At 42.7% G+C, this 14,595-nt stretch overlaps 1 protein-coding gene across 1 annotated transcript in view; it reads right to left on the reverse strand.

Moving 5' to 3' along the window:
* Positions 1-8,399, reverse strand: part of Scgn (secretagogin, EF-hand calcium binding protein) — a 39,435-nt gene extending 31,036 nt beyond the window's left edge. The window contains exons 1-3 of the mRNA XM_087896694.1: positions 7,976-8,399; positions 6,807-6,877; positions 251-343 (exon numbers count right to left, since the gene is read on the reverse strand). Coding sequence (XP_087752820.1) covers positions 251-343; positions 6,807-6,877; positions 7,976-8,057 — 246 coding nt within the window. The 5' untranslated portion in view covers positions 8,058-8,399. The remainder of the gene's footprint in view (positions 1-250; positions 344-6,806; positions 6,878-7,975) is intronic.
* Between the last annotated feature and the right edge of the window lie 6,196 nt (positions 8,400-14,595).

Below are 14,595 nucleotides of genomic sequence, written 5' to 3' on the forward strand. Positions count from 1 at the left end.
TTCCCTGGGAGCTGATGCAGAGCCTGAAATGTAAATGTTTCCTAATCGCCACAATTCAATTTGCATGAGATGATATACAGGCAAATGTTGGGTCACGAATACTCCAAGGACAGAACAGATATGAATGTTGATTGATCTCCTTAAAATGATGAAAGAATCACATGAGTAACCATGTCTGGCTTCCACTGTCTTTGACAGGAAATGGCTGCTCATGAATACAAGGGCATGGGGTGTGTAGTCATGGAATTACCTCTTTCATCAGTATGCGACCTTCTTTAGAGACACCGTGGGTGGCCTTTAACTGTTGCTTCACTCGCTGCACATTTTCTTGTAACAGCGCATCCTGAAACAAAGCATGTATAGTTATAGTCACCAGGATTCCAAGCCTTCAAAGCATGTAGCCTGATCACCATGTTGCTCTAAGGATTTTTGTCTTTTCCAGAAGACAAAGCACTGGCAGACATTTCTTGATCCACCAACCACCTCTTCATATCCTGACTAACTAAAATAGATATAAAGAAGCTTAGAAACTACAGTGCTCATTAAAAGAATGCGTTTAACTATCACCCGCTGTTTGTGTGACAGGAAAGGCCGAGTTACAATTAACATACAAGAGTTCTTTCCAGGAACTCAAAAGTTTTACCTTTTTTTTTTTTTTTTTTTTTTTTTTTAACTAAACAGTCCAGCTTTGAAAGCTCCTTGCTTTCTCTGTTGGGGAAAAGTAATTGTAGGAGGGAAATAAGTAGAAAGGAAAACAAAAAAGTAAAGTAGGTGTAAATTAGCAAAGCTATCCCAGCGCCCTCCCATGTGTGACATTTCCTACAGAGCTGTTTCTATTCAGTCATCTTCTCTAGAGGACATAAAGGTTGGGCCGGGGGATATGACGTATATGACTAGCCGTGAAGAAGGAATTGGCACGCAAGAGCTGAGAGGTAGAGGTGATCCCAAAGACTGCCCAGTTCTGAGTCCATGGGTGCTGGACTTCATGCTACACTTTTTTCATCTTAACTCTACTCTAAAGAGGCTCCAAATCTATCAGTTACAAATTGATAGGGCCCCAAAGAGGTATGACAGTTGAATATCTAGCATCCATGCTGGTGCCATGGTAAAGTTAACTCGGCTTCTGGTAACCTCATTCATCTAACATGGGCAGGACAGTTGCTTGGTGGCCTTGAACTGACCTAGATGTCCCCCACTTTCTCACTTGAAATTGTTGAGAATAATTGTAAACAGTGCTAGCAAATAAAATTCTTCAAATAAAAACAAAATTTGGACTGGCCTAGGCATTTATTTTTCCTGTCTCATCCAGATGAGAATGCCCCCAAAACACTAGCCCCACCCAGCTACAAACCCAGGGCACACTGCTTACTATTGAACCCCCATGCACTTGCCATATGGAATGCCAGCCCCAGGAACATGACAGCAAGGCAGGCCTGGCCTGTGCCCCTCATCATAAGCTTCCAGGGGGCGTCTTTGTCCTGCTTTCCCTTCTACCAGATTTCTCTTTGAGAGGAATATACGATGGTGAGGAGATGATAGGAAGGGGGGCTACTTATTTTGAGCTCAGAACAGAAAAGATGGGTAGGGAGCTACAAATTTAGGGAATAACAAATGAGAAATGAATATGAAGCGAGACTCTTCCATAAAGAGCATCTTAGAGTCCCCACAGCAGCTGAGAGAGACAGAAGAATGTCCCTGTACACTGAGCCCCTTGGCTTCACCCCCAGGGCTCCTGCCATTTTTTCTTTGAAGGTGTGTTTCTGTTCACGCACACATATGTGAACACTTGAATGCCTCTGGGCACGTGTGTGACTTGGGTTTCTGTTTTTACTTAGCTAACCGATTAGCAGTCTTTTTCTCTTACGACCAGCCCCTTCAGCTGGACTGTTAAAATGGTGAATGCTTTCAAGAGTGTAAACAAAGGCTGAAGAGTGATAACCGCTCTCCGATTCACCGACCATTGTCTATTGCTACCTTTAGGCAAGATGTAGTTTTCTCCCAGATCAGTCTCCGTGAATAAAGGAGAAAAGTGTCTGAGCGTCTGAGGCACCATTGCCTCAGGATTTAGAAGCTGACTGTTTCCTTTTGACTGCCAGGAAACAGGAAGAAATGGTGGTTTGACAAGCTGGGCACTGGCCCACCCAGACTGGCTTGGCACTTTCAAAAGTATACTCTTGTGCTTCCTTGAGGTAACATTGTTACCTCAGATAGAATGGAGAGTACCCAGCAGCGTTAGCAGAGCCTAGAACCAGGTGGCATACAAATGAGAAATTATTCAAACAATTCAGGGACAATTTGGTGACCTGATTTGGTATTTTTTCAAGATAAGTTCTAACAATTAGTTGAACCAATGTGATTCTCTCTAAGTTGTTTCCAACCTTTGACTTTGTGACAAGACATTGTCACCTACAAAGTTCACAGTGAAGAACCATGTAATCAAATTACCAAGAAAAGCAACCTCATGCTTTAAGTAACTTTATGATTTTGGTTGAGCCTCCTTCATCACTATCTTTGAAATTAGGCAGCCCCTGGACATTCTTGCTTAGCTCTAAACAGCATAAGACCTTGAAGCTTAAACGCCAATCTTTGGAAGTTCAGGTACTTTGCTCAGTAGGATCAACTTCAGGCTAGGGAAGACCAGCCATCACTTCGAGACTGTGGTCCTTAGTACTGGACTCCTGTCCCACTAATTGCGGGAGGAAGATACAGAGCATATGTTTGATATTAACTTCTAAACAAGGTAGAAAACACTCTTAACTCATGACTTGAGCTATTGGATTCTCTAAGGTCATGGTATGTGTATCCGGGGTTAAGTATATTTGGGCAGAGATGGGAGACACGAAAGCCATGGCACAATACTTAGCTAGGGAGACTTTTGGAAAGTGGCATTGGTGGTGTGGAAGGACACCTGGGGTGGTGTGGAAAGACAGGGGTGGTGTTATATAGTAACCCATATTAAATCTTCCATCTTGGAAGGAAGGTCTTAAGACTCAGGATGTTCTAAAAGGAGGCAAAGCACTCCTTTCTGGAGGGATCTCTTTAAAACCAAGGTCATAGTCATGTCTCGTGCCTCTAGGACAGAAATGGACAACAGAAATATGGGGAGTCACTGAGTTTTGTGTCAGTTGATCAATATTTGCCTCTTCCCTGCTTAATCTTGAGCAAGTTGATCAACAAGTATAAAAACGAAGCTGTGGAGTTGGAGAGATGGGTTTGTATACTGTAGCTCTACCAAAGCCATCTGCTGGCCTGATGGTTTTGGCCTTATATTTAAAATGATTAAAGTAATGATTAAAATAAGTGGACTTGGACAGATTGAGTCTTTAAATACATCAACCAAAAGTATTCATTTGAAGATTATAAATGAGAAATAATGAAAAGCCTTGTTTAAAAAATTGAATATGTTCCTAAGTGAGTCCATACCAAATGAAAGATGTGAGAGGGGACATTAGTAAATTGAGACCAAAGCCTCCAGTGACAAAACAGTATCACAATGGGCAAACGTTATGCGTTCCCATGGTGACCACTGGCCAGCCACCTTCTCTCCTGGAGTACTTTGTTTTTACTCTCAGAACCAGTGAGTGAGGACATGACCTTCAATACTGCCCAAAGCCTGCTGGGACTTTGGAAAATTTGTTCAAAGGTTTGTCTCCAAATCTACAAGCTAGGAATCTCCAGAGTTTTCTTTAGATCTCAGAGGCTTCTGAATGATAAAGAAGTATATTTTCAGTACCCGTTCATGACTGTTAGGTAAAGGGGATGCATAATAAAGGATGAGAAAGATATGATCCCAAGGAGACACCACATCATCACGAGAGCATATGCACAGCAGGTGCTTCAGCTACTAGAATGTTCTTTCCTTTCCACTTGTGTTGGCTCCTCAGGAAGAGTAAGACATGGTTATTCACACTTTATGGACATTAAAGTCCAAATTAGGGTATTTCAATGGCATGTTGTTCCCAGCTACAGGTCTGGAGTTTAAGATAAAGATTAGACTCTGTCTACACAAATTGCTATCTTTCCCTCACACCATGAGGCTTCTCTGAAGTGGGCTCTCAAAGACAAAAGATGTATTCTCTTTTTCCTGTGAAAGGTGAACAGGGTTCCATTGGTTTCCAAGATGTCCTGACAACCTGGTTCCTTCATGTGTCAAAATGCTAAATGTGGAATAGACTGTCTGGTTTCAGTTCCATAGACCATTTCTTCGTCTGGGTGATGGTGGCCAATTCTCAGCATGTAAAAATAAAAGGTGTGTGGAGAGCCAAGGAAACTCTGAATGAATGTGTAAAGAGTGAATGAAGTACTGACTGAATGTGTTTTGTTGACAGGGTCGTGACCCTGTCAAAGACCTGTGGGAAACTGGCAAAGCTCCCCTCCTAAGGTGAAGCTCAGAGAAATGGCAAAGTCTTCCTCTGATCTGAATGCAAGTGTTACCAGTGTATAGAGCAACCACAGCCTCCATTTCCCAGATGTGTACAGTCTGAAACTGAGCACCTACAGGTACTGTCTACCAAACCTAGCTAACTCCTCCCCCTATACCTAATGAAAACACAGAGAGTCCAAGTTGGCACTGCATAACTAGGTGTGGACTGTATCAGAGGGCACACCGCTTTCCTGTCTGTGTGTCTGTATATCTGTCCTTTCTTCCTTCCCTCGCCACCCTTAGGTTGCTAGGGTTCCAGGTCATCACCATGTAGAAAGAGAGGCTGGAGTAACAAGAGCAGCCATGAGAGCAGAAAACCCCAGAACCCTCTCAGAATAAATAAATACTTTATTTACATGCATGTGTGCATGTGCATGTGTGTGCGCGCGCGCATGCATGCGTGCATGCGTGCGCGCAGGGGTATGGGGGGAGAAAGAGAGAGAGAGAGAGAGAGAGAGAGAGAGAGAGAGAGAGAGAGATTTGAAACAGAGTCTTACACAGCCCAACCTGGCCTCTAACTTGCTATGTAGTTGAAGACAACCTTGAACTGCTGATCCCACTGCCTCTGCTTCCCAAGTGTTGGGATTGCAGGTGTTTGCTACCATGCCTGCTTGAACAACACAAGACATAAAATCCAGGACTTTATATGTTTTAGGTAAGGACTATAGCAACCAAGCTACCCCAGTCAACAGAATCCTTCCTCTGGGATCTTAGTGATGTTTCTTTTTGGAAGTGATTATTCCGTCTTAGAGTCGGAGAGCTTTGAACGATTTTAGCTTCCTCCGTTTGCTTCCTTAAAGTATCTCCCAGTCAGAGCTGAGAAAATGGCGTCTAAATCGTGGGTTCCTGGGAAACCATAGCCTGAACATTTATAGGTGCAGGGCTCAGAGGCTTCAAAGTGGGCTGCTGGCGTGGGAAACTGGGTGACAAAGTGACAATGGGAATCTCAGTTATTAGATACTTCCTCAGCTAGACCCATGGCTAGTGCAAAAGGAACAGTGAAGGCTGGAGAGAAGTGTACACAAAGGTCAGAGCAGATGACAGAAGAAGCTCACGCTCCATGTCTCTCACCTGCCACCCTTTGCCTCACAGACTGCAAACAGCCGGAGATCGTGGCTGGACCACAGAGAGACTTTGAGACCAGGAAAAAAGAAAACCAAGAGTTGGAGAGAGGAACTTGGAAATAAAGAATAAACAGCAGAAAGGATTAAGACAAAGAGACAAGGAAGAGATAGAAAAGGAGGAATAAAAGACCTGGAGCACAGGAGAGACAAGAGAAAACTTTGAGGGGAGGAAATAGAGAAATCAGAGGAGAGCTGAAGAAACAAGTGAGAAATACCCGAAGATCACAGAGAGACATGAGATAGAGTAGTCAGAGAGAGGAGAGCAGTAACAGTCATTGCGAGGTGTAGGGCAGAGACATGGCCAAAGCACTGAGAGACGAAAGAGGTACAAACTGTAGAGGGAAACAGAGGGAGGCCAAGAGCAGTTTTCTGGTTTGTTTTCATTTTGCAGCCGGCTGTCCCATCCTCTAACACCTTTTCCTGTGACCTAGGGTGAAGAACATATGGCCTTGGTTCTAGAGGGACTGAGCACACCCCAGTGCTCCTTCAGATAGAGAATTAAAAGCTAGAGATATACCCTTCATGTAAACACAGTGGTACCTGACCCTCTCTTCCTGTGGTGATCGCCCACCCAAAGGAATTCTCTCCACATTGAATGGACATCAATCATACACTGTCCTGGCCTTTGGTGTCTCTATGTTATCTTTCTCCTCGCCTTTGATACAGGAACCTTCTAGAATTAATCCACATCTCTCCAGGCCAGATTTACCATTTGGGTAAACTGCTTTACGTTTCTAGTTTTACGTTTCTATCTGACTCTCAGAATGTAGTAGGTTTTGTTCTAGTTTAGCAGTTCATGAGACATCTCAACTTTTTAATCAAACATTTCATGGGGAAATGATTTTAAATGATTTGTTTGCCATGAGTAAACATGGAACCTTAAAGCTCAGAGCTCATAATGGATTCTCCATTCTTTTGTGGTTTCGGTCTAAGAGCTACCCTACCGCTTGTTGAAATCCATTAGCAGAGATGTAACCAAGGAAACATTCAAATCAGAGTTGATTGAGTCCACAAAGTTAGGCACTCTAACCGCACGACAGATGTTTCGATTAAAATCAGTGGCCAGCATGCCTAATAAGATGGTGCCTTTTATAAAACATCTGCCTAAATCTCTTTATGTTGCTAGGAGAGGGAGAGATGGTACAGGCAAAGAAGAAATGAGGTCAGGTGGGATTATAGGTTCAAATCAGCACGAGACTCTGCGGTTTGCATTTTGCTGAGAGACGCATACTAGAATGCTCTGTGCTGTGAGTACTTACCTCTGTGCCAGATTTTGCCAGCAAATGGTCGAAGAAGGCATCCAGCTCTGTCTCTCTTATGTAACCTTTTTCTAATGCAAGAAGATAAACATAAATAACAGTCACCAATATAGAATAGATGTGGCAATGTTTGTCTTAAAGAATATTGTAGATGTGAGGAAGGCTCAAGACAGCGCCTTGTAGACACCAGGCTGGCCACAGATTTGCTATGTAATTGAAGACGACTTTGAACTTCTGATTCCCCTGCCTCCACCTCCCAAGTGCTGGGATCATAGGCATGCGCCACCACACCTGGTCATTCAGATTTGGGTTTAGTCAGGGTTTTATATTTCATACACATGCTTTTTAAGTTTTTTTAAGGTTTGTATTTATTTTAATTGTGTGTATGTAAGTGTATCTGGCAGCAGGGCAAATCAGTGTCTGTGCCCTGAAACCAAAGGTGAGCATCGATTCCCCTGGAGGTGGGTTACAGGTAGTTGTGAGCCACCCAACATAGGTGCTAGTACCAACCTGGCTCTTCTGAGAAAGCAGAATGCGGTAGTCATGGCTGAGCCATCTCTCTAGCCCACACTTGTTGCTGTTCTTATTTCAGTAGCTGCCCAATAATATCTTGATGGGGTGAATACTAAGTCCTAGCTTCTCTGTGTAAACACACCTTTCAGATACCGTCTTTGTTTTTCTCTAATTACTAATGAAACAAAGCCAAAGGATAAGCAGATAGGTTTTATTTTCAAGAATGTTTTGAGGTAGAGGGGAAGCAAATCTGAATGCCGCTAAAATTCATCCTCCTTTGTAGGAAGTGGAAAATGGGTAATATGACAGCCACTAATGAAAACTTGTCACATTTACAGAAGCACCAGGGATTGCTGAGTCTTGGCCCAACAGTCTAGAATATGTCTGCAGTTATAATTGTTAATATATTAATTGCATATCACTATGATGATATGCAGGGGTTGGTAAGATTTCCACGGGTTGGAAAGCAAAAACCCCTCAACCCACACAGAACTTTCACAAGTGTTATTCATGTGTAAAAACCAGTAAAATAAGCCGACTGCGCTGCGTGTACTCTATGAGGCACGCAGTAGGCAACTTTTTCCACAGGGAAATTAGGAGAAATTCCATTTCCCTTAGGGACTAAGCTAAGCGCTCAAGTAGCCAAAGCAACTCACCTTCCCTGTCGAAGTGTTGCCAGGTCTGCCAAAAGCCAGCGGCATCCAGACGCGCCTGGGGCTGCCCGCTTGCGTTGTCCATGGTGCTGACGGCGGCAAATGTAGCCCCGTAGTATTTCCCAACTTGTCTACCGGCTTCCTCCCTCTAGGGCTAGGGGACCAGGGGGCAGGGCAGGCTCGAGGGCGAATCGCTCTTCGATGTTGCTGAGCAGTCGCAGCCTGGATGGCAGACTTGACGAGGCAACCCAGGAGCCCGGGAGCCCGCCCCGCCGCTGGCATCCTCCTGCCCCACCCCGCGCGCCCGGCGGATCACAGCAGGGCTCCTGCTGTGGTGGTGTGCGTGGGTGGGGAGGGGGTAGGAATCAGGCAGAAAGGAGCTGTCTCTTCTGTCCGCGGTTCACTGCCTTTCAGTTTAAGTTGTTTGTCAAACTCACAAAAACATTCCCCTCAGTTTGACTCACCTTTCAAACTAATGTCTCAAGGGGTTTTCTGGAAAGGGTTGTCCGTGTAAAGGGTTGGAAGAAGTGTCAGCGCTGGCATCTTTTGGATCTGATGAGATGGACACATACTGTGGTGGGGAGGGAAGGAGGAGGATGAAGGTGCTCACAAGTAACTTCTGACAGCAGAGTGGGCCAACAGAGGACACACACATTACTGTAATAGACTGTAGAGACTTGCTACTGCAGGACACTGCAGTTCATAGCTGTTTGTTTGGTTTACTCTTTACTCTTGAAAGACCTGCCTGCCCCCCAGCTACCAAATAAATACACGAAGACTTATTCTTACTTATGAATGCCTGACCTTAGCTCGGCTTGTTTCTAGCCAGTTTTTCTTAAATTATTCCATCTACCTTCTGTTTCTGGGCTTTTACCTTTCTCTCTTCTATATTGTTTTCCTTCCTTCTTACTCCATGGCTAATCGTGTAGTTGGGTGGCTAGCCCCTGGTGTCCTCCTCTCCCCTTTTCTCTCTACCCCTTTTTCCTTCTCCTATTTATTCTCTCTGCCTAGCAGTCTCGCCTATTTCTCTCTCCTATCTAGCTATGGGCCAGTCAGCTCTTTATTAGACCAATCAGGTGTTTTAGGCAGGAAAGTAGCATACCTTCACAGAGTTAAACAAATGCAACATAAAAGAATGCAACACATCTTTGCATTATTAAGCAAATACTCCACAGCACAAACAAATGCAACACATCTTAGAATAATATTCCACAGCAGCAGTCACTGTGACTTAAAGTGTCTTCATTAAGATGCTGAAGGGAACCAGTTATGGGTGGCACACACCTGTAGTCCCTGCACTCAGGACTCTGAAATAGGACTGCTGTGATACATAGTGAGTTTCAGGGCAGCCCGAGCGACAAAGTGAGATCTTGTCTCAAATAAGTAAGTAAGTAAGTAAATAAATAAATAAATAAATAAGTCACCCAGACAGGTAATATCAATGGCAGACTTCTCAGAGTCTTGTATTTGACTCCCTAGAGACATTTGAAGATCAAAAGCCAATCATCATTTAAAGAACACATTTTCCAATGACCAGAACTGTTTGATCAGCTGATCTCCCAGACAATAAAGAAACTAGTCTGGCGACTTTTTAAAATGTTTTGTTAGGGAATCAGTAGGAATTTGGGTAAGAGTTGGGCTAAATGTGGTGACTCGCACCTACGATTCAGGGACTCAGGAGTCTGAGGAACACCATGATTTCCAGGTTAACCTAGGCTGCCATGTGCAACTTGAAAGAAAGAAAAAAGAAAGGAAGGAAGAAGTGGAAGAAGGAAGAAAGGGAGGAAGGAAGGAAAGAAAAAAGAGACACAGAGAAAGAAAATGAAAGAAAATTGGGAAGAGTTGGACCAGGAATGCTCTTTCTTTGTGGCCTGCCCACTCTTCTGTTGGCATCGAGTTTACTCTTAGAAGTACACAGATGTAAGCTATTTAGACTACAGTAGTAACAAGAGTATACAATTCATCCGATAGCTCTGGTTACTTATCCTGATGAACCAAGTGGTGGCTTTGTGATGGATCACTGTTTCTAGCTCTCTAAGCCTTGGTTTTCATGTTTCAGACTGAAGAGTATGATGTCTGCCTGGGAGGACTGCTGTGAGGGTCAGAGACACACATGGAAATGCCCAGTCAATCACGACTGCTATTCTGTAGTGCCTAATGACAGAGTGATGTGTAGTCTTTTTAAAAAAAAAAAAAAAAACTTAGAGAAAATAAGGAAAGTTTGGAAAAATTTACAGCCAAGAGAAACCTAATGTGACATGATGTTAAATGAGATACTTAAAGTTTTAAATAAACATGGATGTCAGATAATAATATTTAGAATAGTATAGAAGTAGGGAGCCTTGGGTTCAGAATGCAGCTTTGCAACTTGCTAGTTGTGGGATACTGGACAAGTTACTTAGAAACAGGTTGTTTTGTTTTTGTTTGTTAGTTTTAGCTTATTTTAAAATGAGACCATAATAACATTTGCCTTGTAAAGTTGTTGTGTTGCCATAATGTTAAATACATGATGCTATAGATTCTTAGCACAGTATATAGTAAATAGTACAAATTAGATACTAAAATGATCAATCTTCCATAAAAACTTACTAGTGAAATAAACTTTTAGAGTTTGAAGGAGTATTATTTAGGTAAAGGGAAGAAAAGGACTATCATTATGCATGAAGAAAGTGCTGGATACACAAATTGGAGAAGCAAATAGTAGGAAAGTGGAAAAGACTCAGTAACCATAGGGATCACATGTGGCCCTGAGAAATTATGGGATACAATCCCACACATCACTAAGGGACACCAACCTGTGTGAACTCACCATGTTATTGACTGGTCTTGTTTTCTGATCAGTAATAGAAGAAGGAAAAGAAAGGTAAAGGCCAAAACTAGTGGGGGGGGGGCTAACCCAGGGCACATAGTTACATCCCGTGGAGTGCATCTCCATGAAGGAGTTTGCTGCCTAAACAGAAGACCTATGTGGCAGAGCATTCCTCATAAGCCAGACATGGTGACACACATCTGTAACTCCAGGACTTAGGAGGTTGAGGAAGGAGGATTATAAGTTCCAAACTAGCCTGAGCTACACAGAGAGACCATTATCTAAAAAAAAAGTCTCAGAACATAGGGATAAGACATAATACTAAAATGCAATTTACAAAAGTGTGCCTACAATCAGATCCAATACTGTGAGACAACAGAAGCATGTTTTCATACAGAGGAAAAACTAGAAGATAAACAGTGATGGAAGAGAAAGCAATTAAGAGACTGTTTAAATCTGGAAAACAAACGAACAGGCAAGTTCCAAGCGGTGCCCGGTGTCTGGAGCTTCTGAGTTGCTGCCATTTCCACCCATGAGCTACATTGAAAGTTTATTACGTGTTATTCTCTCTCTCTCTCTCTCTCTCTCTCTCTCTCTCTCTCTCTCTCTCTCTCTCTCTCAGTGGTCAGTTCTCTCTTTCCATGTGGGTCCCAGAGATTGAATTTGGAGAATTCAGGTCACCTGGCTGGCATCATGTGCCTTTACTCACTGAGCCATCTTGCCAGCCCCAGTGATTCATTCTTTTTAACGCAATCACCTATCATAGTATGATGGAGGAGGGTTATCTGTCTATTGTGTTATTTTCATTGCTCAATAAAGAGACTGCCTTGGCCCCTTGATAGGACAGAAAATTAGGTAGGCAGAGTAAACAGAACAGAATGCTGGGAAGAGGGCAATGAGGCAGACGCCATGGAGCCAGCCACCAGGTCAGAGATGCTGAATCTTTCCCGGTAAGCCACCACCTCGTGGTGTTACACAGATTATTAGAAATGGGTTAATCAAGATGTAAGAGTTAGCCAGTAACTAACTCTCTAAAGATAATGGGCCAGGCAGTGTTTAAATGAATACAATTTGTGTGTTGTTATTTCTGGGACTAAGCTAGCCGTGCGGGAGCCGGATGAGGCGAAAAGCAGGCCTGCCCGCAGCCCCTCACTACAATAGTACTAGGTAGACTGTGTTTGTGGATCTACCACTCCTCCTGTAGAGTTTTCTTCTGAGAAAATCACCCAGACCTCAGCAGGGGGAACTATTAGGGGAAGATTGAAAGATACCCAGTAAGATTTGCCTGGCTTATCTAATCAGAGGCTTTACCTGAAAGCAAATACTCCCAGCACTGGGAATCAGCTGGAGCAGAAGCATGTTGTTCATTGATTGGCTCAGCTCCTCCCACGGAGACTCCAGACTAGCTGGTTTAGAGGGCAAATTCTAAGTGACCTTTTAAAACCTCCCCTGGGGATTGCATTGCAATCACTGAACACACTTTTACCCCTAGTTTTCTGTTCTTTACATTTTGGTCATTCTGTTATTATATTTTGATAGGACTTTTCAGATGGATAGTCTCAAGAGAAAACAAATGTTTAAGTAATACTGTTTTATTAGCACCTCAGCTTCAGGGGAAAGTATATTTTAAGTCTTTCTGGTCAGTTTTGTTTTAGCAATCAGTGGCTGTAATTCAGGCCTGAAATGAAGTCTTTTTCTATTTCCCCCAACTGGTGAGCTTTTTTCCTCCAGTAATCATGTCCTGCTTTCTCATTTGCATAGCTAATTGACGGTTAGTTGCACAAGAAGTAACAGTAGTCTGTAATTTGAAGCATTGCTAATTAACCTTCAAGCATGCATTCAATTCTATGTTGAAATATCTGCACCATTTTACAAACTCAGTATTTTGAACTAGAAACACTGACTGTGCTTTCTCTGGCATCATCTCCTGGTTATTATTGAACATTCACACTCAGTTGATTCCTCACAAACTGCACAGTTGACTTAGAATTCAAAGAGGTCATCTTCACTGAGGGGCCAAGGGAACAGATACAAAATGGGACAGGGTTTACTGTAGAAAAAAATTTAAATCACTGGATATAGAGATAATGTCTGCTAATATTTCCATTTTTGTTTCCTTTACAATCATACAACTAGTACAATTCTTTAAACAATAGAGTTCAGAAACAACAAAACAGGGGGGAACTTCTTCATAATTTCAACTCCCAGAGATAGTCAATAGTAATAACATACAGGTATACGGCCTCCCAAGCCTTTTAATACACACAAAAATGGGGTTCTTCTGCTGTCATTGGCCTGTCCCTTTGAATGCCATGAGTCCTGTCATTAAATATATTCCTAGGGAATCATCTAAGCGGCAAATTGTAGTTTATTCTAAGTCCTGTTTCATCACACAATTCTCACTATCAGCAAAATTTTTATTCACTCCTAATGATTTCCTCAATGTATAATTATAAACAACTAGTATTGGACAGAACAAAATATAACATTTGAAGTTTTTGACACATATGGTTGAGAATGGTTTCTCCTCTTGACCATCAATTTCTAGTCCCAGTAAATGTGGAAAAAAAGACCTTTCCCACTATGCTAACAATGAACATAAAAGCCTAGAATGACATTCATTCTAAAGTAGTTGTTGCAATTTATTTTATGGTGATTGCTTAGAGTTTGTTTGGATTTTATTTTTTTCGAGACAGGGCTTCTCTGTAGCTTTGGAGCATGTCCTGGAACTAGCTCTAATAGACTAGGCAGGCCTTGAACTCTCAGATATCCGCCTGCCTCTGCCTCCCAAGTGCTGGGATTAAAGGTGTGAGCCACCACTGCCTGGCGTTTGTTTGGATTTTAAAGAGGTGTTGACAGAGGTTTCTGTCCTGCCCTGTTCTGAAGCCATTCAGTCCCAAAGAAACACACAGATGTCTACATTAATTATAAACTGGTTGGTCTATTAGCTCAGGCTTCTTATTAACTCTTATAACTTACATTAACGCATAATTCTTGTCTGTGTTAGCCACATGGCTTGGTACCTTTTATCAGCGAGGCATTCTCATCTTGCTTCCTCTGTTTAGAGTCTTTCCTCTTCCCAGAATTATCCTATTCTCATTGACCCACCTCTACTTCTTGCCTGGCTACTGGCCAATCAGTTTTATTAAAACTATACAACTGACAAATCTTTACAGGGTACAGGACCATTGTCCCACAGCAATGAGATGGCGCCCGGTGTCTGGACCTTCTGAGTTGCTGTCATTTCCACCCATGAGCTACATTGAAAGTTTATTATCTCTCTCTCTCTCTCTCTCTCTCTCTCTCTCTCTCTCTCTCTGTGTGTGTGTGTGTGTGTGTGTGTGTGTGTGTGTGTGTGTGTGTTTTAGAGGTCAAATTTGTAACATACATATGTCTCTCTAAAATCCCTCATGCACAGTTTCACTGTTTGGCTTTTCTATATTATCTTAATGGGATTTACTTTTTTCTTAATGTCACGAAGACTGATAACATGTAACATGAAGGCCAGCTTGTTGGGGTTTTCGTCCCACCTGGTACCCCACAACCGGCAAATCCCAAAGTAAATCACACAATATCTACATTAGGTTATAAACTGATTGGCCCATTAGCTCAGGCTTCTTGTTAACTCTTGTGGTTTATATTAACCCATTATTCTGATCTATGTTAGCCATATGGCTTGGTACCTTTTCCAGCTGTCAGCTCACATGTTGCTTCTTCGGTGATCTGGGCAGGAATGGCAAAGGGAGCTTCCTGCTTCCCAAAATATTCCTGTTCTCATCACCCTGCCTCTGCTTCCTGTCTGGTTGACCCACCT

Source organism: Myodes glareolus, chromosome 14, assembly GCF_982192425.1.
Source record: "Myodes glareolus chromosome 14, mMyoGla1.1, whole genome shotgun sequence".
Taxonomy (NCBI): Eukaryota; Metazoa; Chordata; class Mammalia; order Rodentia; family Cricetidae; genus Myodes; species Myodes glareolus.